The sequence below is a fragment of the Arvicanthis niloticus genome, chromosome 3 (genome assembly GCF_011762505.2).
Source record: "Arvicanthis niloticus isolate mArvNil1 chromosome 3, mArvNil1.pat.X, whole genome shotgun sequence".
In the NCBI taxonomy this organism is placed as follows: domain Eukaryota; kingdom Metazoa; phylum Chordata; class Mammalia; order Rodentia; family Muridae; genus Arvicanthis; species Arvicanthis niloticus.
The window spans coordinates 5,490,052-5,515,759 of record NC_047660.1 but is presented as its reverse complement, the minus strand read 5'-3'; the positions used below and the strand labels follow the sequence as shown (position 1 = coordinate 5,515,759).

General features: G+C 44.3%; 1 protein-coding gene across 1 annotated transcript in view; it reads left to right on the top strand.

Moving 5' to 3' along the window:
- The first annotated feature begins 4,562 nt into the window (after positions 1 to 4,562).
- Cldn10 (claudin 10) overlaps positions 4,563 to 25,708 on the top strand; it is an 85,681-nt gene continuing 64,535 nt past the window's right edge. The window contains exon 1 of the mRNA XM_034498142.2: positions 4,563 to 4,996. Coding sequence (XP_034354033.1) covers positions 4,783 to 4,996 — 214 coding nt within the window. The 5' untranslated portion in view covers positions 4,563 to 4,782. The remainder of the gene's footprint in view (positions 4,997 to 25,708) is intronic.

Sequence of the window (25,708 nt, the reverse complement as noted above, 5' to 3'; positions counted from 1 at the left end):
AGAGAGAGAGAGAGAGAGAGAGAGAGGAGGTAAGCTGGAAGAAATGTAAATTAAACCATTAAGAAAGTAATAAGTTTCTGTGAGTTATTATAGGATATTATTGTGAAACATAAGAATCATAGGTCTATACTGTGACGTATAACACGTCCCAACTATAGGACTATTAAATGATCAAGCAACCGAGCTTCTGAAATTTGATTTTTAAAGTTTACTTTAGAGTTTCCATCATAAGAGTCAGCCACTTCCACTTCTGGCATAGAATACATCAGACACCCCATCTACCAATGAATCGTAGAGAATGAAGTCAGTGCATCAAACGCATGGCATTCTGGGATGCTCACCAATGACTTCATGACTGTTGGAAGCCCATTTCCACCTATGCAGGGAGTCGTCACTTAACCTGTATCTAAACATGCCCAAAGCTCTCCATTGCGATGGCCAGTAGTCTCGGATGACCAGGCAAACATATTTCAAGGCTGTCTTGTACTAAGCCATGACTAAGGTCCCCATCTACATACCAGACCATGGATTTTCCTCTATTAAAGGCCAGGCCTGGGGTGCATCCTCTCCCTCTGATTGTGTTCTCTTCTTTGCTGTCCAGGTCTCCCTAATCTTGGAGCTCAGGGAGGGATCTTCAGCACAGATTTTATCTGCAAGTTCTTTTCCATGCATCTTGTCAGCTGTAAGAAACGTGAAGTCAGTATTTCCACCTCCTTTCAAAATCTCACTCAAGCTAGACCAGTACTTAACTGGATCCACAGCCCCAAGATTTTAAATAACATGAAAACCTCTACCTTCAGACTTTCCTAGCATTAGAGGAGTCTGGCTCAGGAACTAGAAGTATTCCAGAAGAAAATAAGAATTTTAAAAGGAAGTGGGGGAGGGGGAAGAAAAACGAGACCACCAAGTCCAAAGGCTAAGAGATTCTATTCTCTCTTTGATATGTTTTGTATTACATATACAGGACTTACATGCAGTACCCAGAGAGGCCAACAGAGGGCACCAGAGCACCCCGAACTGGAGTTTACTGTTGCTGGCCACCAACCATCTGGGTGCTGGGAATAGAACCCAGGCCTGAGAACAGCCAGTGCTCTTATCTAGCCCTGATAAAAGATCCTTATAACGAGACAAAGAAGAAACAGATGAACAAAGAAATAATCTGATGTTGACTTCTCAAAAGCAAGGGTAAAGACAGAAGAAAATAGGATTATGTTATCACTTTACACAATCAAAATACCGTCTACTCCTAACTGTATACTACTAAAGAAAAATATGCTTCCATGACACTTGCCAAAATTAATAAAGCACTTTGTTCAAGGACAAGGAAGGGTTACTGCAGTAGGCATAGGTGTGCCACAAGGGAATTTTGGAGCAGAGGAGAGAGAACAGGGTCAGAAGTGAGGACAGCATTGTTGTGTGGTGTCATAGCCGGAAAGCAAGGAGAAGGTCGGCGGGTGGGATTACAGGAAAAAAAACATGAGAAAGCACGTGAGGTAGAGCCTTGACCACCCAGAGAGGATCTTTTGCTAAACACAGTCTAGGGTGACCAGACAGGGTGGGACAGTCGGGATAAATAATCATGTAGATAGTAAGACTGATTAGGTATCCAGGTTGGGAGGTTCTGGGTAATCTGGCTGAGAAGATACATGCTAAAATTGATGAGGATACAGGTAAATATGAGAGTTCAAAGGCAAAGTGTATTTGAACAGAGCGCAGAGGAGCCGGAGTAGAGTTTCAGTAGAAAGAGTTTGTTCATATCCAGAAAAGTTATCTACAAAATAAACATATAATAAAGGTGTTATACGAGAGAAACTAAGAACAGTAAATACTAATGGTTCCTTACTAAAAGAAAGGGCTTTTGAAAGAAGGAAAATAAAACCATGAAGTGTGGATGAGGTAGGGTAGGAGGAGATGAAGAGGGAAAAGTAAAACAGGGCAGGGGCAGCATTGGGGGTTCACGGGGCAGCAGGCAATACTGCAGGTTGGCATTTGTGAGGCTAAAACTCCAATTCCTGGGGCTAAAAGTCAAATAAGATAGAAATCAAGTGATGACAAATGATAGGGTGTTAATAATGTCTAAACCTTTCAAGGTCTTCTGCAAAAGATGAATGATGACATGAATTAATTATATAAATTACACTAAATACATTAAAAATATTTCACCATTACAGTAATGCATAGCTTCTGATTAATTCAAATATAAATGTAAAAAAAATCTCCAATTCGAAAAAACATAAGAAAAAATAAGGGCTAGCAAGACAGCTCAGGCAGAAGCCCATACATCTGGGCTTCGTGTCTAGCTGGATCCCTGGAGAGTTCCAACTCCTAAGAGTTGTCCTCTGACCTCTGTATGTGCATACCTGTGAACTAAGAAATAAGCATGCACACACACACACACACACACACACACACAGGTACACATATACACACGTACATACATACACAGGTACACACATACATATAGTATACACACATGCATGCATACACATACACACAGATACACAGATACACATGTTTGTACACACACATATACACACATACACATATACACACATACACTTATACACACATACACACATATGCCCATATACACACATGTATACACACACATATACACACATACATATATACACACATACACACATATGCCCATATACACACATGTATACACACACAAATAGAATAATAAGGAAAAAATTAGCTTGGTCATCACCAAAGCAACAGAAATAACAAGAGATTCTGCCTGAAAAACAAGTCAGAGGAAGAGAACTGACTTCCAGAAAGTTGTCCTCTGTCCTCTGTTCACAGGAAGTGACGTGAACACACACACACACACACATACACACACACACACACAAATGAACAACAACACATCTTAAATAAGCAAGATGGATAAGTATATGAATATATTTATGAAGAGGAAATCCAACTTTGTAGTATTTTCTTCACATTGATGAACAGATGCAAAAAAGAAAATTAAGTATTGGTAAGCATTACAGCATGCGTGTATACACACATAACTTAATACATTCATTTTAAAGGAAGGATAGCAAAGAACATTTGAAAAAAGAGCAAAGTAAGATGTTCACCAAAACCCTTTCAAGTATATTTATAAAACTTGCGTATTTATGGAGGCGTACTGAATGACCAAAGGAGAGAAAAGAGATGAATACAAACCAGGCCACACAAATGTCGGAACCAGATATGAGAGAGACGATGTGCCGAGTGCATAGTGAAGCCAGGGGCTACCTGATAAAAACAAACCAAACAATACAATACAAAACAAAAACTCAGAATTCTCCTTTCGTTATCAGGAAGTAAAATACATCACAAATCACAGGACAGGAAAGAAGCAACTGTGGATTATGTAAGAATGGAGATGTGAAAACTAGAACTTTAAAAGTATAGAGGAAGGAGATGGAGACGGGAGAATACCTGTGACCTCACAGGCAAAGACAGGAGAATCTTGTGAGCTCACAGGCAAGCTAGTCTGGGGAATTGTGTGTCAAGCCGCACCGCCCCTTCAAAATGGAAAATAAAGACCATCACTGCAGCTGTCCTCTGACGTCCACATGTAGCACACATGTGCCTTCGCCAACCCCCCCAGAGAGAGACACACAGAGAGAGAGAGACAGAGAGAGAAAGAGATTTTTAAAGTAAAGATTTTCTCAACTATCCACCTAAAGATAACCCACAAGCCACAAAAAATTTAAAGCATCACATTAAAAGATTATTATCTCGAATTTATAAAATTAAAAATAAATTGAACAACTTAAACAATGCACCAGATTAAGAAGCAAAAATGTCACCCTTCATGACAGATAAGGATGGTTAATCAGCGGTTGCACAAAACAGATACTCCAGCCTCATTTATAACGACAAATATGAATTAGTGATCATAATATAATCTTTGAAATTGTCATCAAGTTGGCTAGGGTTTTAAAATTCTGTTAGCTCCACAGCACAAAGTATTAGGGATCAGAACCATGAGAACTCATTACGATGGCTGATGTGTGCTGGATTTACACAGGAAGGTAATTCAGAATCATCTATGAAGATGTGTGTCCAGCACACTGGTAAGTCACCTTCTAAGTCACACCCTGAGGATCCTCTCTCGGGGCCACAAGAGAAAATTCACAATCATGTTTGACTGTGGCTACTTGTTACTAAGGAGAGAAACAGGAACAATATTCATCTCAAAGAAAGTAGATGAATTGTGGTGTAAGCATTTACGGAAACAATATATCCAGTTGTCAGATGATTGATAGCTACACCCATGGCCACAGATAAATTAATATACACGATACTGATTAAAGAGGTTACAGGAGAATCTGTACAGTATGACACTTATGTAAAGCTTCAACAACATGTAAATGTAAAGAGATTGGTCAAACAAGGAGCCTTTAAATGTTACTGTATAATCTGTACTTTGTAATATCTGATCATTGCATGGTTCGCTAACCTTCAAGCTAACTGAAAATTAAGCATTAACTATGGTGCTAACAAAAAAATATCTGCAGTACCAACACCTTGAAAATTCCCCAACAAAGTTTTGGTATCTCAGTAGGGAATTAGAAAGATTATTCTAGGCTATCTCTAAGATGCCGTTAGTGCGATATAGTTTCTCCTAATTTCCTGCACGTCAAGCCATCAGAGAATGAAGAATTTCTACCTACCCTCATGGGCTGGCTGTAACATTCGTGGAAGTTCTGTCCAGAGGCTGCATGCCTAGGCCACCAAAGCGTTCTGCGTGGACTGTGGCAGCAGGCAAGGCTGAGCGACATGTCCAGGGCGCAGATCTCAGCTCTGGTGTGCGGTGTTGGAGGCTTTGGTGCTCTCGTTGCTGCCACCACATCCAATGAATGGAAAGTGACTACCCGAGCATCATCCGTGATAACCGCCACCTGGGTTTACCAGGGTCTGTGGATGAACTGCGCAGGTAACGCCCTGGGCTCCTTCCACTGCCGGCCGCATTTCACTATCTTCAAAGTAGAAGGTAAATATGAGAGATGTGTTTGCGGCTGCAGCAAAATGTTACCTTCCCTTCCTGAGCTATGTCAACAAGCTGTTGGCACTTGGCTACTCTCACTCTGAGGGTGTTAGACAACCCCGGAGTGCCACATTTTGCCTATGATGGATGGGGTCTCTATTGGCTAAAAGAATTAAATTGTTGCTTTGGATAAAGGAAAATTAAGAATAACCTTGGGGGTCTTGTAGACCCGGCTGATGAACAGACTCCAGTGCAAAGTGTAGGAAGTGCATTGGCTTAAGACCTGATTTTGATGTTCAGTGAGTCACAGAGAAATTTTCATGGGTGCTCTATCCTGGGTTGAAAGGTCTTTAATTGATTTAGAATTTCCTTCTTGAAGGAAAACTCTGAATGAAGGAACTAATTCAAAGTCATAGTAGTCTCCATGTTTTCTCTTTTATAACCATGTTTAGTGATAAAATAACAGTGCCTTAAACGTCAGTCAACTGAAAGGAAGCACCATGAATGGTCCTTTGGCTTTCCCAAAGTGAGTAATCTTTCCTCTTCCAAACTCTGCGTCTTAACAAGGGCAGTTTTGTTGGCTTTAAAGATGTTTGCACACTTTAAAGACCTCCAGAGAAACAACTGTCATTTGCTTTATCACTTAATAATCTCCAACTGCCCTCCGTTGATGAAGAGTATACACTTCTGTACATACACTGCGAGATGTAGGGTCAGCGTGTTAAAGCTCTCCCCAGGACTTGTCAAGATACAGGCTTTCGCAACCAAGTGACGACACTGTACCTTGGCCTCAGTTAAAACGGAAGAAAGAAAAATGTAACTAGAAGTTACTAAAGAATAATATAATACAGGGCTTTGTGTCGGGTCTGGGAGTCATTAGTTTCTACTGAGTACCAAGGAGTAAAGAGAGGGCTTTCAGTAAAGCCAGGGATGCCTCGTAACAAGCCACGGTATGCCCAAGCATGGCTAGCCCAGGCAGCCCTTGGGTAGCTTGTGCTTTCCTAGAATCTGTTAGAGGAGTCCCTGCAGTCTTCACTCATCAGCCCCAGGATTATTTTGAGATATTCCAGTGTTAATGTTTCCTGTATAGAAAACGTCCCTTGAGACAGGGAGGGAAACTGAAGGAAAAGAGGAAAAGAGGAATGTCTGACCCTTTGCTCTGCCCGGGTCATTCTGCCCATGCTTCCTCTTAGCCCATCTCTGCCTTGAGCAGACAGAGGGGAGAGAGAGAGAGAGAGAGAGAGAGAGAGAGAGAGAGAGAGAGAGAGAGAGAGAGAGAGAGAGAGAGATCTCATACACACACAAATATTTCATCTTATTGGGCCTTATTCTATACCCTTCAATGAAACCTAGCTATTGAGAAAAATGCATGCTCAACCTTGGCTCCAAGTGGCTTAAAGAACCTTGAGCGATTTCCATGCGACCTCACTGCCTGCTTCCCAATGCGTCTTAGAAACATTCAGCTAGGAATGCTACAGGCTTATAGGAATTCGAATAATAATCTCCCCTTTAAAAAATGTAAAGCTATTATTACTGTGTGTACATACAATGTATGTGTGAGTGTGTGTGTGTGTGAGTGTGTGTGTGTGTGTGTGTGTGTGTGTGCACGCACATGCCAAAGTATATATGTGGAAGTCACAGAAATCTTTATGGCGTCATTTCACTCCTTCTTCTTTTATTTTGGTTTCAGGGACCCATCTTAGGCTGTCAGGCTTCTATGGCAAACAATTTTACCTGCCGAGACTTCTCGTTAGCCCCTGAAAGTTTATTTTTTGAGTTGATCATCTTGATAATGAAAACAGTATGTTCAAAATCTTCTGTAAACCCTTTGCACGAGAGGTAGTTTGAAAACTCTTGGCTTAGAGTTTCTGTCAGAACACATAAAGTAGTCAGGTATGGTGGCTCATGCCTGTAATCCCAGCACTCAGGGGGCTGAGACAGGGAGATTGTCATGCGTTTAAGGTCATCTTAGGCTACAGAGTGAGGTACTGTCTCAAAGTTTTAGTTCTTTATAGCCACAGGCCACTGCAGCTCTCAGTTCTCACTGGGGAAGCTTCTTTTCTGTAGGAGACGGTGACTAATTCAGAGGCCAACGACAGGTTAGAGTAGCGAGAACAAGAACAAGAGACTAAGTGCTCAGCTCTAACTAGCAGGGACCTCTCTGTCACTCAGGCTACTGCAAGGCTCAGGGATTGCAGAAGAGGGAAAGGAAGATTGCAGGGGCCTGAAGGAGTGGATATCTGCATTGAAACAGTATTTCCTAGACACATGAATGAACAACGCCTGGGACTGCACGCAAAGATCAATGCAGTCAAAATCCCAGCATGGACGGGAGGACTCGGTAGGTCCCACCACTGTCTGACGTCCCACCACTGTCTGAGGAGTTACTGCTGTTGATGGTTCCTAGGAAAGGAGCAATCAGTTTTCTTCAGGGATGAAGGCCTGGGAGGCTGTACATATTCCAGTAGATGGTCACACCCACGAACATTCAGGCAGCACTAAATAGACTCAGTAGGTATTAGATTGAGAGGGAGCCAGACAGACAGACAGACACACACACACACACACACACACACACACAGAGAGAGAGAGAGAGAGAGAGAGAGAGAGAGAGAGAGAGAGAGAGAGACAGAGACAGAGACAGAGACAGAGACAGAGAGACACAGAGAGAGAACCTGCAAACATGCGGTTTGGAGGAAGTGGGGATATGGGAGGACTTGGAGGGAATGAGAATAGAAAGGATCCAAACACATCTGCATGTTTAGATGCACAAAATTCAGTTACTGTGGGAAACTATTTTTAACGCCAGGACCATCATCTACAGGCGATATGAAGTTCATAGAACAACGCATATATGCCATATGCAAATGCTACGCCACCTTATATAAGGGCTATGTGCATTCTCAGAGTTCAGTATTGACTCCTTTTTCTGAAGAAGCTTTAAGTTCCCTATGGACATCGGGGCTGTGGTCAGCAGAGCTGGCTGCTTTTCCTTTGCTTCTACTACGACACACAGTGGAGAAGCATGAAAAATATGTGCAAGTATGCTGAGTGAAATTCCTAGCACTTAATCTGCCCAGCCAGAGTCTCTGCATGTGTCCAAGGTTGGCAAAGAGGCCAGGCTCCCATGGAAGAGTTTAGGAAGCAGAAGAACATGTTGTGTGTGTGTTTATGGTAGGATCTTCAAGCACAGTGTTTTATTGACTGTGAGCCATGGATGAACAACAGCTATGTCCCATGGGAAACTTTCTAGAAACACACAATCTCAGGTCTTCACCTAAAAGATCTCCAGGGGCCTCTTACACATTAAAAGTTTTAGAAACCCCTCCCCTTTAAGAGCTTCTATCTGGAATTCCAGAAGACTTCATATTTAGCAAATATCTTACTCTCCCTGAGCAGTGTTCATGTGTGTTTACATCCTTGTGTGTGAGTGCAGGCATGCACATACCATGGCGTGCATGGGGTGGTCAAAGGATAGCCTCAGGGGTCAATCCTCACCGCCTACCTTGAGAAAAGCTCTTGTGGTTTTTCTGCTCCATACACCAGGCAAGGTTGCTCCTGGGCTTCTGAGGAGCCCCCTGTCTCTGTTTCCCAATGCCCCATAGGAATGTTGGGATTATAGACACAGGCACAATGTCTCTGGCTTCTACATGGCTTCTGGGGTCTCACACTTACACAGTAAGCACTTTTATTCACTGGACCTTCTTCCCCGCCTTCAGTATTCTTGTTATATGGCAATTCCTTGGCAAAACACAGGCAAAGTATACTATTATCCTGCCTGACATAATGTGGGTTCTCTATAAGTTGTGGAAATTACTATTATGAATATCTCTTTAATCTCTGGAACTCCACATGTCAACTATAAAAAGGTGTTTCCAACCAAGGCCTTACCAGCTGCTTTTTGGACCTCAAGGCCACATGGTGGCATGTCTTTGGTTTCTGCAGTACATCTTTCTGGGGAAGACTGAGGCAAGGCTTCCTATTATGTGACACAGTTGTATAATGCATTTTTAAATGTCCCAGTATTATTTTAATCTGCTGTGGTAAGACACATGACACACAAATGCCTCTAATGTATATTGAAAAGAATTTTCATTCTCATACACTCTAAGAAAGCAGGAGGCGGGCATCTCTGTGAGGTCCTATGGGAAATGACGTTGATGCGCAGGCAGAGAAACAAGAGAAAGAGGGACCTGTGACTTTTCAGGAAAGAACTGTGCTGGACAGAGTCACAGGCTTGGACTGATTTTTGTATTGACTAGTTTAAATGATTTTAGCAAGCTCTCAAGGGTCATGGGTTGTTGGGTTGTCTAGTTCCTGGCAATTTGAAGCTTGGGGGTTATGAGGGTTGGAAATAGTTTTTGATTGGCTGGGTCTAAAAGTCATGCCTGCAGAATCTGTGCATTGTGTCTGAGAGTTAGTTTGCTCTGGGGAAGGGTGTTTATCACCTGGTCAGCAGAGGTTTTTAGCAACTACAGATACAGAACACAGAACATGAGAAGTAGAGCCAATACTGTCTTCACACCAGACCCTGGCTCTTTTTTGGCTCAGGCATCATCTGGGCGGGACTTTGCTGTCCCATTGCCCCATGAGGCTTAACACACATCTAACATGCAGCCGTTTTGTGTAAAGAAAGGTCATGTTCAGCTTTTCCAGGGATTCCCTACACCCTGTGCACAGCCCAGTCATCTCTACCGAGTGTTCACAATCCTGTCACCTAACCCAGCATAGACAGAGTCTTTTCATAAAGGGAAGATATTCAAGAGGTGACACTAAAACATATTTGTATATATTTGCCACTATGTGTGCACACTCGTGCGTGTGTGAGTGCACATGTGTGTGATGTGTGGATGCAGATGTGTGTGAGTGTCAGAGGTCACCAGTGAGTCCCAAGGATCCTCCTGCCTCTGCCTCCCAGCGGGGGGCTGACAGGGCGAGCTACTGTGTTCCATACTTGGGCGCTAAGGACGGTCCTCGCACTTGCACAGCAAGGACGCTCCAGTGGAGCCCTCTCCTCAGTCTCCTCACAGGACGTTTCCCCAGAAAACGCCCCGTTCATTCATTCTTAACCGTCTTGCACTTGTGTGTTCGGAGATAATACTCATTACTGAGAACTGCATCGTTCTTAATTGAGCTTGCAGTAATTAGCCAGCTGGTCTACAAGTAAGCCTTTGTTAGATTTTTGGGCTTTTGTATTATCAGCTAATTTGATTACCAAAGCTCGACAATTGGCAAGTGGCTATGTTGCCATTCTACAGATGCAAAGGGATCTTGTGGGCTTTAACTCGTTGATGCATTAATGTGTCCTGTCATCAAAGCAATCCCTGGATTCCTGTCATAGAATATATACTCTGTGTTTTGGTGGGGAATAAGACATGGACCTGTCTGAGGATAGGCAGCCGACAGTGAAGCAGATATTCGTCAAATATCAGCCTGTCACACTTAGAGCTATATGGTGATTAAGGACAAGGGACACGGAATTCCCAGAAGAGCTGATGCTGACATTATCTGGCAAGATGGCAGAAGTCTGCCAAGGGAGGGCAAGAGAGAGGGCATCTCAGGCTAAGGAGCCTACCCAGCTTCACAACTTATTAACTGCGTGGCTTGGGGCAGAATGAGGAAGGCTTGGGCTCCCTGGACTGTAGACAGGGAGTGTTGTCTGTTTCAGGAATGGTGGTGAGTTAGTGTGTGTGGATAGCATGCAGCTGGCACCTGCAAGCAAAGGCCTAAAGCAGAAAGGGAGCCACATGCACCAGGGAGAAGGCCAGAGCACACCCATGGGGTGAAGACAGAGAGGAAACTGCTAGAGACCTGTAATCTCTAAGGTGGACTCCAGCTTGAAAGAGTTAGAAAGTTACAAGAACACAGTAAGCTTTGGGTATGACAAGACTTGTCCTATGTGAAGAGTGTCGGGGTTTCCAATTAGAACCTGAACAAAAATAGCAGTGGGAAACTTGACAATGTCTTCTGGAAGGGAAAAGACGAGTGTCAGTGGCTTGTGAGAGATGGATGGAAGGATTCTTGCTGGGAGCTTTGTGGCTGATGAGAGAGAGAAAGGTGGCCACACATCCATCCCCAATCCAAATTCTTGTCCCTTGTCCTGTTCAGAACTTTCCAGCACATGTCATGGTTTCGAGTTCTCCAATTCTTTCTTCCTTGTAAAGTATTTTAATTTATTCTTGACAACTGCCTACATGTGCATAATATATTTTGACTATACTAGCTCCTCCCACCATAGCAATAGAAACCCTAAAGCAGAGACGTGGCCGTTGGAGCAGGAAGCTGAGGGCTCACAAGAGAGAGCAAACTAGAAATAGCATCAGTGTCAAAGCCTACCTCCAGTAACAGGTCTCCTACAACAAGGCCACACTTCCTACAAGACCACGCCCCCTACAACAAGACCATGCCTCCTACAAGGCCACACCCCCTACAACAAGGCTATTCCTCCTAATCCTCCCCAAATAGCACAACCAGCCCAGGACCGAATATTCAAATACCCAAGACGCAAGGGAGCATCTCATTCAAGCCACCACACTCCTAGATTCCTTCTTTTCAGTGACTTCCCTACTACTTTTAATTCTATTTTGTGGATCACCTACTGAGGTTAGGGCGGGGGGAGGGGGGGCGCTGCTTGTTGTACTGGCTGGTTTGTGAGTCAACTTGACAAAACCTGGTGTCTTTCAGAAAGGATCCTTCCTCATTTGAGGAAATGTCTGAGGAAATTCCTCAGTTGAAGAAATGTCTCCACGAGAGCCAGCTGTAAGGCATTTTCTCAATTAGTGATCAATGGGGGAAGGCCCAGTCCACTGTGTGTGGACATCCTTGGGCTGGTAGTCCTGGATTCTATAAGAAAGCAGGGTGAACAAGCCAGGGGGAGCAAGCCAATAAGCAGCACCCCTCCATGGCCTCTGCTTCAGCTCCCGCCTCCAGGTTCCTGTCCTGCTTGAGTTCCTGCCCTGACTTTCTTTGGTAAGGAACAGCAATGCAGGAGTATAAACCAAATAAACCCTTTCCTTTCCAACTTGCTTTGTGGTCAGAGCAATAGAAAACCTAAGACTCTTACGCAACCACAGGGAGGAGGTTATTCACAAGGCCATAGCTACACCACTGAAGGAAAGGATTTCCCTCCCTAGAAACGGTAAACTGCTCAGGGAGGGATTAGCCCTCTCAAGCCCCGCCCCATCAGTGATGGACTGTTGGCTGGCCCTATCCCATGTAGGTCCTGTGCAGGTCCGGACAATGCTGTGCATGCATTGTTCCTGCCCCACCCCCACCTTCCACAAGTTCCCTGAGCCTTGCGGGAGGCTTTGCGGATGAGCACTTGGGGCTGAGCACCCTCCAGTCAGCTGTTGTCAGTACTTTGAGTCTCCACTAGCCATCCCACCCAGTACAAAACCACATTCCTAACCTCACGTTTAGGAAAATTACAAACCCAGCCATTTGGGATGAATCAGAATAGCTTGAGTGGATTTAGTTTTTTATGTAAAAGATGGTACATTTTAGAAATTTAATACAAACTAGGGGAAATGGAGCGGCAAAAGAAGTGGATGCAACCTTGGGTGCCATTAGTGGACCAAGTAGCAAAGTTAAGAGAGAAACAAAGTAACGCAACAAACCACAGGGAGCCGGTTTCTACCTTAGGAGAGGTGAACGTGGTCTGCATTCAGTCACAGGAGGGCGTAGCAGCAGGATTGGCCTTGAAATAACCTCACCGAGACGTTTAGTGTTCCATACAGGGGAAGGAAAACATAAAAAACGTAAGGGTGTGAAAAGAAGAAACGTGGGATTTGGGGGTACATGTTACGGTGAAGCTGGTAGAAGTAATTTCTACCAGAGTCCCCCACGGGGGACTAGGTCATTGCACAAGGAGTGGCTACAGATGTCCAGAGGAACACCTGCTAAGCATCTATTGTAATACACGTGGCCTGCTGGTGTTATCCTGTTTAAATCCAGATGTTAGTACATGTCAGGGTCAGTGGAAGAAACAATAGTTCTCAAGGTGGGAGAGGTTCTGAAGACACCTGCAGCGTGTGCCTATGACCTTCGCTGGGAAACGGAATGACAGTTTCCAAATCCAGACACCGCGTGGGTGAGAGATACAAACAGCTGAGTGCTGCTTTTTGACGAATTGCTCTTGATCGACATTTTATATATCTATGTGCCAGATATAAACCATGAATAAAACCAGACCAGCTATCCTATAAGGAGAATGATTTTCTCCAGAACATGAACTGTAGTGTTTGGGTGAAGCAGATAGGGCATTGGTGGGGGGAGGGGTATTTTCTTATCTAACTCCAGCTGGCTCCTCTGTTCTACAAGCACAGCAAGCTTGCAGCTCCTACCCTGAGGTTTCTGTTGCTCTATGAGACTCGTAAGTGTCCCCACACAACTGACTCAGCTGAGTGGGTAAGACCTGGGAGATCAGCTAGCACTCGTTCTCCTGTCTGAACCTGGCCTCAGACTTCTATGATATCTGTCTGGGTTTCAGGCAGGAGATCTTTCACGTGACTGTCAAATTCCCTGATACCAGCTTGCCTGGTGGCCGCCTCCTCACCCAGTGCCTGCTCTGAACTCTGTGGTTAACCAACCTGCCTGTCCACCCTGTTGTTCCCCTCCCCACACTGGTCCTTGGGAATAGCTATTGGAGGGTGTACATAAGTAGGGAGAATGTTGGAGAAGCGGGGGAGGGGAGAACACTCCGAGTGTGTGTGTCTGTGTGTGCACAAATGCTAGCAACGAATGTGAGCCATTTGTTTCATTTAAAAAATACTCACGAGCTCCTAGTGACTTCATGTGTGGAATTAACCCTGGGTGCCAGTGACAGACTGGGTACTAGTGATGCCCTGTGATCTTCCCAGGCCTGTGGTGAGTCTAAAACTGACCAGCAGAGCCGGCGCCCGAGTCCTCAGAGTCCTCACAGTAGCATCTCCTTTATTGTTCTTTCTGCCTCCGCATCCTGTGTCTTCGGTGACACCGGCATGGAGTGGTGGGAGTGGGTTGCCCTCACCCATGTGTGACCTGTCCAGTTTTTGCTGCAATTTATTTAGAGTTATGAACAAACACATTTGTACTCTGGCCTTCCCACTGGGCACGTGCACATCTCATGCATTTTCTTACATGTAACCACATACATGTGTCACGTATGTGGCCCACATGTATGTGGTCTTACAGGTAGCCCAATTGTCATGTAGCATCTCACACATGTTACATAGTTAACCTCAGATGGAAAGGCAGAGTTAGAAATCAGGGGTAATTCTGCAGTGTGCTGCTCACCCTGGACAGTAATTCACATGGAACAGGGACTGGAATAGAATACACAGCTTCCCACTTTGTCACCGCGACCATTCATCACACCATCGTCCTGGGACATACCAGGACACACTTGAAATCATTTTGCCTCCTCCCGGTCCTCAGATTCTCGGTGTTATCTTTGGTGACATTTGGCATCTGTTACACCCTCCTCCTTCTCCCCTCTCTTTCCTGGTCTTTGATCACTAGCTGTGTGTCTGTCACAGTTGCTCAGCTTCCTCCTTACCAGGAAGACTGAGATAGTAAGAGTTAGCTACCGTTGTGGCTGTTTGTCCCTACACTCAATTCTAGTCTTCCAGGACTGCTCCACACGGGCTCAGTTATCTCCAGATCAGCAAATCTTTCAGTTTCAGATTGCGTAAGACCTCTGTGGTCTCTGTGGGACTCTTCCCACGTCCCCACCTCTGTACCACGATATCCCTACCCATGACCATGGTTCCCATATCTCTCCTTGCTGGCTTGCCCATCCTGCTGACCTGGGGCTCTGCCATGCTTCCCTCTCTATCCTGGCCTCTTTACTGTGTATCTTCCACACATCCCCTCCCCCGACTTCCCCACTTCCCAGCTCCCCTGGTTCCGTAGACCTGGTTTCCCACAATGCTGTCTTCCTTTTCAGGCTGTTGTCTGACCACACCACAACCACCGAATTTGCCTGATGGTCTCTTCCATTTTCCCAGAAGAAGATTCACCATATCTCAGACATAGGTGACTTCCCACAGGCTAAGCCTCTGGGCTCTTTCTGTGGACCGAGATTTGGATGAAATGCTGGGCAGATTTTTTTCCCTATTTTTCTACTCATTCTGAACAAGGCTATGTGACACGGCCAGGGATAACTTCCAAAGGCTGAGCTTCCTCGTTCAAGCTGGGCTTCACTCAGCTGCTGTGGACAGCAGCTCCGTGTACCATGGACTCCTGCACAGATCCTCTCCCTGGTCCCGCACACTGGCTTCTCGTGTTGGGTGCTGATAGTCTCGTTACATACAGGCCCAGTAGCTCAAGTCTAGTGAAAAGACATAATATCCTAACAAAGGTGTGTGTGTGTGGGGGGGTGTATTCATGAATGAGCTCAAGCACTAATGGTTCGCCCATCAAGGACTCCCCAGCAGTGGCTGGTTCTCAACAAGCAAGATCAGAACATCCTGCTCAGCCCTGCCTCATTACCTCCTCCCTCCTTCCCTCCCTTCCTCCCTTCCTCCCTCCCTCCCTCCCTCCATCCCTCCTTCCCCAGTCTCCACACTCCACACCTCGTCTCACTCACAGCCTTTTACTGTCTTCCTCCTTGACCCTCACCCCCGCCCCATACCTCTTTGTATTTGCTTTATGATTTTACTAATCTGTCTTCTTGACCAAGCCAGCTCAGTCAGTCAACAGGGGTCTCAAGGGAGAGAGTGAGGATTGAAAAAAAAAAAAAGCAGACAAAATTATAACATGACTCCAGCCCATACTGAGGCTGAAGCAGCTTTATTTCTCTCCAGCCTGCTTTTATACTAGGTTTATCCAAAAAACACGGTCAGTTCTTAGATCAAAGACAAAGTAATCAAGTGAGGAAGTAAACAAGGAGATGACACGAGAAAGTAACTAAGCAGAGTAGTAAGTGAAAGGAACACATAAGGAAATAATTCAGCAAAGTAGTAGGCAAAGCCCCGTGGTCACTGTTTCTAATATTCCTATCTGAGCTGACTTCCTTGTCCGAGCCCAGGGACAACCAGTGACAAATGCCAAACTCCAAGAAGCAGCACCACAAGCTCTCAATATCTTCTACGGTGGCTACTTGCACACTTCCTGTCTCTTGGCAATGCATTGCAGCCCTGTGAGAACAGGGTTTAATAATTTCTGCCTGGCTCTTGCCTAAACCGTTCTGCACAAAACCCACACTCTTTTGACACAGGGTCTAGCTCTATAGACCTGGAGCACCTCACAGTCACAATGTAGCCTGAGATACCCTCAGATTTGCAGCAGTCTTCTTGCCTCTGCCACACACTTGCTGGGATCACAGTCAAGAGTCACCCCAGCCAGATGAAAATACACACTCTATACAGTCAGTCACCCCAGCCAGATGAAAATACACACTCTATACAGTCAGTCACCTCACAATTTGAGAAGCTGAAACCCAGGCAAGACAGATGCACTTTTTCTCCCACATGTTGCCTGCTCTGTCCTTGAACTTGCAGCAGTCCTCCTGCCTCAGCCTCTGGAGTACTGAGCTTATAATTGTGAGCCACCACATTCAGCTAGACAGCCTGGAAAAGAGCCTCTGGTGACGGCAACCTTGTAATTGGTGGAAAAGCAGAAATGGAGTCAGCTCTACCAGAAAAGTTCCCACAGTGATGATGTAAGCTAGAGACCAGAGAGGGTTTGTTCTTTTTATAACAACCAGCTCCCTCCTTGGAGGCCCAATCTTAACAAGGATACGACCTCCAATGACCTAATGACCTTTCATTACTCTACCCACGCCCACAGGAACCAAAGCATCTCTGGGGACACACTCAAACCTTATCCAAACCATAGTCCTTTAGTGGTATTATTGAATCTCCAGACAGATCCAACTCCACACCCACCTTCTTGTGCAGAAGCATGGCATGGTAGACGAGAGACACTCAGGTCCACTTAGTGGGAGAGGAAATGTCTCGGGTGCACGTGTCTCAGTGGGACCTTTCGTTCCCAGGGCTCAAACGCCATCTCTTTACCCATCTATTCTAGGACACATCTGGGATTTGCTTCCAATAGCAGTCTCTGAAATGTGCCCTGTAAGTCTCGGCGACACCCTGATCCCTGCTCTCCCTCCCAGGTCATTTCATGGGCGTTTTCATCCAGACATTAACGTAAAGATCTCTAGACCACACCCACACTACTTCTTCTGGGAGACAACAACACACTGAAAAACCTGAAAGTCATTCTAAAGATGACAAAGGTAGCTAGCTAGACTCACTCTGATTGTCTGGCTAGAAGGATTCTGAGGACTCTGGCCTAAGTCCCCTCTTGCTAATTAATGACTCTCAGATATAGATGTGGGGGTTGATCTTGTCCATAAATCACCCAGCCATGCGTGACCACCATCAGCAGAAAATGGGCTTCCCGGCTCCTCGTCTGCAGGATTTCAGGATGGCCAGGCCACGTGGGCTCCAGCTTCTGAATGCTTAAGACCACATCAGCAAAGCGCAAGGGAAACACGTGGAGCCGTTCACCACGCAGAGACCAAATTGCTAGCCGCAGCCTTCTGTGCTAGCTGGGACCATCTCTGTTATCTCTGTCACAGCATGCCGCTCAGCGTGATTGCCTTGGAAATCATCTTCTTTCGAGTCTGGCTTCCCAACTCCAGTGGGTGAGATGAGAAGAGGAAATAATTTTCCAACAATAAGCTATTTCCTCTCTGGAGTTGCTTCCCGTCGGGATTTTTTTTAGCTACTCTCTCTCTTCCTTCATTACACAGACTCACCAACTCGACTCTTGCTTCAGCTTTGTAGAAGACCTGTAAATAGCTTTCATGATTAACTTAAATTCCTAGGTCTTCTCTGCCTGCTTACAAACACTGATTCTTAATCTGGGTGCAATGCTTTTTTTTTGACCTTTTAACCTCTCTTCCATTTTTTTTTTCTTTTTCCTGTGTGCAAAAGTATGTAGTCAACTGAACTATTCTCTGGAAGCAATACTGTCATATTACAGTTATGTCCCAGTTCTGATGCGGTCTAGGCTGAAGCTGCAGGCTTCTCCAGAAGTCCCTCATCTCTGAGCTTCCCCGGAAATCACCCCTCCACATCTCCTTGCAGCTCCATATCTACAGAGAGGAAGCCAGATCCTTCCCAGCTGAACTACAGGTTGGCTTTTGTTCTAACAGTGGTACCACCAGCCTCAAGCCCCACTGGCCTTTCCCCCAGTTAAATATGAGAGTAAACACATCGAGATCTGTGCCTGAGCGGTCCCTGGCACACCTCTCTCAACAACACTGCTGAATGCCAGCGCTTCCCATCGAAATTCGAGTGTCACACTGTCCCTTCAAAGACTTCTAACCTGCTGGCCTCTGACCGCCTCTCCATGCCTTGCCTCTCTCCCTCTGCCCCACACCCCACGCCATATTCCCTTTCCTGTCCCCCATCCCTCCCTTGTTCCTCCGCTGTGTTGACTATAGACAGATTTTTCCCAAGGGTCCTAAGAGTGGTAACAAGTTTGACTCATGTGTGAGTAGTGTTTTCTGTTAGCTGTTAGCCACAGACATGATGACCAAGTCAGGACAGGCAGGTCCAACATCGGGTCAGATGCCTGTATGTGCCTTCTTCACTGCAGAAATTTAGGAGGGCTCCGTGCTGGTGTGGGTCTGGTCAGTGATGCAGGCTACTTTCCTCTCTCTCCCCATCTAACGCACGGTCTGAAGGATGATGTTGTCCACACTTTGACCTCAGCTTGGACGGTCATGGGGGATGGTGGTAATCATGATGGAGGGAGGGCAGGCGCGGGGGTGGTGTCGGCATCCTGACCCTTTCAGGAAATGATCTGACTCAAGAAAATATGTGAACCTGAACAAATACTGTATGTGGATGCACACACTGTATGTGGACACACACTGTGGACACACACACTGTATGTAGACACACACTGTGGACACACACTGTGGATACACACACTGTATGTGGACACACACTGTATATGAACACACACTGTGGATACACACACTGTATGTGGACACACACTGTGGATACACACACTGTATGTAGACATACACAGTGGATATACACACTGTGGACACACACACTGTATATAGACACACACTGTGGACACACACACTGTATGTGGACACACACTGTGGATGCACACACTGTATGTGGACACACACTGTGAATGCACACACTGTATATGGACACATTGTATGTGGACACACTGTGAAGACACACACTGTATGTGGACACACACTGTGGACACACACTGTATGTGGACACAGATTGTGGATGCACACACTGTATATGGACACACACTGTATGTGGACACACACTGTGGATGCACACACTGTATATGGACACACACTGTATGTGGACACACACTGTATATGAACACATAGACTGTACATCTGACAGACCTCAGGTTTAGGACAGAATCTAACCTCTAATTATGTTTTCCCTACAGAATTCACATACTTCATAGATACCAATGTGGTTTTTCTCGTCAGTTACTTTTAATAACCAATATCTCTGAAGATATAAAACTTTATAGACTGCTCAAAGAGAAAAGCACACCTATATATTGCATGGGAATATTTCCCGTAGCCCCTAACAGAAAATTTAATTAAAAATTATTTTCTGCAGCCTGGTTGTTGTGGCCACAGGACTCTGTCTGGCTTCATGTTCAAGTCTGCTCAGCACTGAAGCATGATTTTATCAGCATTTCCCCAAAGAAAATGGTTCATATCTTCTCTCTAAAAGCACTTTAGCTGGTCATGGTGGCGCATGCTTTTAACCCTGGCAGTTGGGAGGCAGAGGCAGGCAGATACCTGTAGGTTCAAGGCCAGTCTGGTCTATATAGCAAGTTCTAGGACAGTCAGGGCCAGAGAGAGAGAGAGAGAGAGAGAGAGAGAGAGAGAGAGAGACAGACAGACAGACAGACAGACAGACAGACAGACACAGACAGAGAGACCCTGTCCTGAGAAAACAAACAAAAACAAATAGATAAATTGTGTGTGTGTGTTCTTGAGTGCACACACATGTACATGCCCACATGTCATGTGTGCGGAGGTCAGGAAACCACTTAGGGGAATTATTTCTCTCCTTCCATTGCAGGGGTCTCTGGGATCAATCTTAGGTCATCAGGCATGATGCAAATATGTTTACCCGCTAAACCACCTCACCAGCCCCCTTCCCTATCTTCTTGAGGTGCAAAGAAATTGTTCTTGGCTTATTTCTTTTAGAAGTGTTTGATGATGTAAATTGAATTCAAATAGTCTAATTGGTATTTTATATAAAAATAAATTAAATTCAAAATCCCCCCAACACAGAAACGCTGATCTGTGTGCCTCTCTATATTGCATAATAACCCAGTGTCTAGTAAAACTAAGGGCTCTGTGGGTTCATTTGTTGGATGGGTGAATGTATTTATTCATGAATAAATTTTTTATTCATGAGTGAACATATTTATTCACTCATTACACCTCTTCCTCCTCTTGCATTTTATCTGCCATTTTCTTTATTCTTTGGACTTAGTAACACTTCTCGTATCATTTTCAATAAAAGAGGTGAATAAATGCATATTGGCCTGAATTGAAAAGAGAAATAGAAGCAGACAGAAAATCTCTTGCAGATTGAACCAAAAAAAATCTCCCAGTGAGTTGCAAATTAATCCAGCCAGTGCTCTGGATGTTTTGGATGAGGGAATTCTGTCTCAGACAGGTCACAGAGTCTTACTAACCTGGATTTGCTTGAAGATTCCTCTAATCCAACGCTTCCTGGGATTTTTTTTAATTGCCAAATAACACACAGAGCAAGCAAAGTTTGATTTCAAAATGACTTAGTGGGACGTCTCTGGTTTGATCATAAAAACAGACCGCCCGGCCCAATGCAAAGACTGCACTGGGACAAACTGGGGTGGGTGCAAACAAGCTGGCAGAAGTTTTTATTTAGTGAGATAACAGAAGCAATAAAAGTCTGTACTGAGGGCTAGTTTTTTTTTTTCTTGGGGGGCCGGGGGACTTGAGAGTTGGCTCAGTAGTTAAGCACACTTGCTTCTCCTACAGAGGACCCAAAGTTCCATTCCCAACACCTCATGGTGGCTCACAACTGTCTGTAACTCCAGTTCCTGGAGGGGGAGGGGGAGGGGGAGGGGGAGGGGAGGATTCTCACGCCCTCTTCTGGCCTCCATGGGTACTGCACTCACGGGCACCCTTATATACGCGTAGGCAAATGTTCATTCATAAACGTAAAATAAAACTAAACAAATCCCAGTTACTCCCTGTTTGAGGCAGGCGTTGCTGTCTGCTTACCTAAAATACTGCCTGGGTTAGAGCTCCTGGGAGTATTAGGTCTATCTTGTATCTTACTGACACAACTTGGTATAGTTATGCTCTAATTGTATTTTGAGAGAAAAGTTTTATTTTAATAGGAAGGGTGATATGTAGGAAGAGCTAACATGGGAGGAGTACGGAAAGGAGGAGGAGGAGAAGGAGAGGAGGAGCTAGGTGATGAGAGAGAGAGAGAGAGAGAGAGAGAGAGAGAGAGAGAGAGAGAGAGAGAAACATGGAGGCGGATGTTCACATGTCTCCACCAGTCAAAGATAGTTGATATATCTAGGTTGGGTATTGGGTTACACTTCTGATTGATATTGAGCATTACCAAACTTATAAAGCCTTTGATTAACATTTAAAAAATTGTATAAAAGAAAAAAGGAGAAGGGGGCCATGGGATAAGAGTTTTCTAGGGAGAGGAAATGGGGAAAGGGAATGGCATCTGAAATGTAAATAAAATATCTAATAAAAAAAAGAAAGAAAGAACATTTTTAAAAAAAAGAAGGGGGAAATAAAATAGATATTGGCAGTGGATGGAGGGAGGGTACTGGGTGAATGAGAAAACGGGGGGGGGGGGGCGGGAGGGAGGGAGGGAGGAGGGAGGGAGGGAGGAGGGCGGGCTCAGATGAGAGTGAGCAGGGGGGAGAGAATGGATATCAGTGAGATACCCTTCTCTTCTGAGTAGGTGGGAGCCCCTGAATATCCTTGTTTGGAGACTTTTAATGACTGTTTATATTTTCTTACAGTTTATAGGATTGTTTAGATAGTTTACTTAATATTGATTTAACTTCGTAAGTAGTATTTGTCTAGAAAGTCGTCTGTCTTGTTTATATTTTTCCATTTTGTAGAGTACTGGCTTTTAAAGTAAAACCTAATGTTTTTTTTTGTATTTCCTTAGTTTATGTTGTTATGTTTAACTTTTTATTTCTGATTTTGTTAATTTGAAGGTATTTTTTTATGGTGGTAAAGAACATGAAAACAAAAGCCAAATAGCATGTCGTGATGTATTTTATCATTCTTGATATACTAAGTATGACCAAAATAACTTTTATGCATGAATAACATTTTAATTAATAAAATCTGTAAAAATTTTTAAAAAGTTTTAAAAAAGTAAAAACCTAAACAAATCATTAAAATTTAAAAGTTATTATTATTGTGGTGTGTGTGTGTGTGTGTGTGTGTGTGTGTGTGTGTGTGTGTGTGTATGCCAGGGCACATGTATGGAGGTCAGAGGGCAAGTTAGTGTAGTTGGCGCTCTTCCACCCTGGGTTCAAGGGATCAGACCCAGGCCACCTGGCTTGTGAGGTAAGCACCCTTATCCACTGAGCCATCTCAGCTGCCATGAGAGTTAAAGTTTAATTCTGTTTCCTTTAAATATAAACTACACTGCCATTGCCACTTCAACCAGATTAACTTGCTGTCTTTCCCCCTCTTCCTTCTTTCTTCTCCTGCTCCACTGCGAGGTTTTCTACTGCCTCGGGCACCTGTCCTTCATCCATACAGACCCCTAGCTCCTTTGCTCTGTCCTTTCCTGTCCTGCGGCACTTTAACAGGCCTCATGATGTCACGCACGTGAGCTGCGAAACAGTCCATCCATCCATTCAGACGGCAAATGTCTATTAAGCATCTTCTGTATTCTCTAAAGCTTCTTCTTGTTTTAGGTATAGATCATTGAAGAAGGAGTTATTGTTTCTGGTTTGTTCTTGTTGTCATTGTTGTTGTTTTGGAAGATTCCAATTTGGAAGCAGGATAGAAGCATAGAGGTCAGAAGAATAGACTGTGCCTGCATATGCACATTTATACACACTGCACATGCCTACTGTGTATTTGTAAATACATATACAAGACAAATGGAGTCCCAACATCTAGGCTGGTTCAGGCACATTTGTATCCCTTGGCAAAGGTGGTTTGGAGCCTTTCAGAGGAAGGGAGCACACAGCAAATATGTCTATGATTTTCTTTCTCTGTAATGTCTGCCTGGTTTTCATCTCAGGGCAATATTGGTCTGGTAACATGAATTGTTCATGGGTGATACGCACATCTCAGAAGAAGGTTTATGAGGCCCCATTATTCTTTGTTTTTTTTTTTTGTTTTTTTTTTTTTTCTTCACTAAGTCATTGGTGTGTTGACTGTGGATCCTGTTCCTTTAACAGAGCGGCTTTGTCTGGCCTCACTGGGAGAGGATGACGCACCTAGTACTGCAGTTATGTGATGTGTCAGGGTGGGGTAATACCCAAGGGGCCTCCTCCTTCTCAGAGGAGATAGAGAGAGGGGAGATGGGGAGAGGGGCCCTCTGAGAGGAGGGACCAGGCTGTGATCAGGATATAAAGTGGATAAGTAAATAAATTAATGACAAAGAAAAAAAAGGTCATTGGCTGGTTCAGAAGGCCCATCTTGCTTCATTCACTATAGAATTCTGTCAGTGTTTAACCTTTTAGCAGTCACTAAAACCCATTTGTCTCAACTGATCATGTTATTAGAAGTTGTAAAATTGTGTTATTTTCATTCTGTTGTTCTTTCTGCATTTCTTATCTTGAATTCTTTTAAAGATATAAATTTGTTTTATAAACCATTGGCTACCGTTAAGTAATAATTCCAGTACAGTTCTACAGAGAGCAGGAAGAACACATAATTCTATATGCTTACTTTTCGGTTTTCAGAATACTGAAATGAATCTTAGCTTCCTTCAAATGACTAGGGGGGTTTCAAGGTCTGGGGAGATGGGCCAGTAGATAAAATGGTTCCTGTACAACCAGGAGGACCAGAGCGTGGGTTCCCCAAACCCACATAAAAAGCTCTGTGAGCACAGTAGCCCCTCTGCAATCCCAGTGCTTGGGATGCAAAAACATCATCCAGGGTACGCTGGCTAGCTCTCCTAGCCAGAAGCAGCAAGAGATCCCGACCCTGTCAATCAAGGGGAGAGCAACCAGAGAGACACCATCAACCTCTGGCCATCTCATACACATGTATGAGATGTATGTATGGACAGGTATGTGTACTCACACACAAACACACACGCATGTTCAACACCCACACAATACATATCATACATAGGTGTGATTTAATTGTTAGGGGAATGTAGGAGCTCATGAATTTTCCTTTAAGGATTTTTGTCTGTTTTCTTTTATTCTTGAGATAAAGACTCACTCTATAGCCAAGGTTCCCTGAAACACACAGTATAGCCTAAACTGAATGGAAACCCATGATTCTCCTGCCTCAGCTTCCCGAGTGCTGCTATGTAAGCATGCACCACCACATTAGAGACAATATTTAAAATATTTTTCAATACCTTTCAACATTCCTTGTAGTTACTATTTTGTGCTCTTATCTTCGATAGGTGGGTGCTTTGGTTAGTTTTAAATGTCAACTTGCCTGTTGACATTTAAACATCTGGGGTCACCGGTGAAGAGAGTCTCAGCTGAGGAGTTCTCTAGATCAGGTGGGTATGTCTGTGGGGATTCCTTTGGTTGTTAATTGACCCAGGCTATTATGGGGTATACCATTTCATGGCTGGGATCTGAACTGTTTAAAAGTGAAACTAGCTAGCTGAGTATAAGCAACCTACAGTGTGTGTGTGTGTGTGTGTGTGTGTGTGTGTGTCTGTATGTGTGTGTCTGTGTGTGTCTCTGTGTGTCTCTGTGTGTGTGTCTGTGTGTGTCTGTGTGTGTGTGTGTGAACTAAGGATCTGGTTATGTTCTTGGGTCTGATATCTCTGGCCACTTGAGCTCCTGCCTTGACTTACCTCAGTGTTGGTCTGTCACCTGGAGACAGTAATTCAAATAAAACCTTTTGTCTCTTGAGATGTTTTCTGTCAGGGCATCTGTTACTGCAACAGCTTGCTCACGTGACAGCTGGTCCAGCCCCATCCCTAGTCTTGAAGCAGATGTTTCTGTGAGGATCCCTGATCTTGTTAGTGGGGAATAGAGTTTGTCAAACACGGTGGTGCCAGGTGGAGTGGGGTGTGTTCTTTGAAGTGATATTTTTATCTCTGTTTTGCACTGAAAATCTTGCTTTCTACTGAAAGAACAAGGTCTCTTTCTGATAAAGTCGTTGTGGTTTCAGGCACACTCAAAATACATCAGGGGAAGTTCATGCAAAAAGATAATTATTACTTAAAATAAAACCAGATTTATTACAGCTTTTAAAGATTCATTTTCTCTTCTTTTATCCACCCCCTACCTTGGCATAGACCCCATTTTGACTGTCCAGAACTATTATGTGCTTTAAAAATAGAAGCATATTTTTAAAAAAATCCAGAGTCAGATGACACTGGGAAACTTGAGCCAACTTTAAAAGCAATGGAATGAGCCCCAGCAAGGTTATGACCAACCAAGTAGTTGGCGTTATAACCAACTACTTATTAACTCAGGTTTCTGCTAATTCAGGGTAGGTTATATACATAGCTGTCTGCAGTATGGACTTCAACT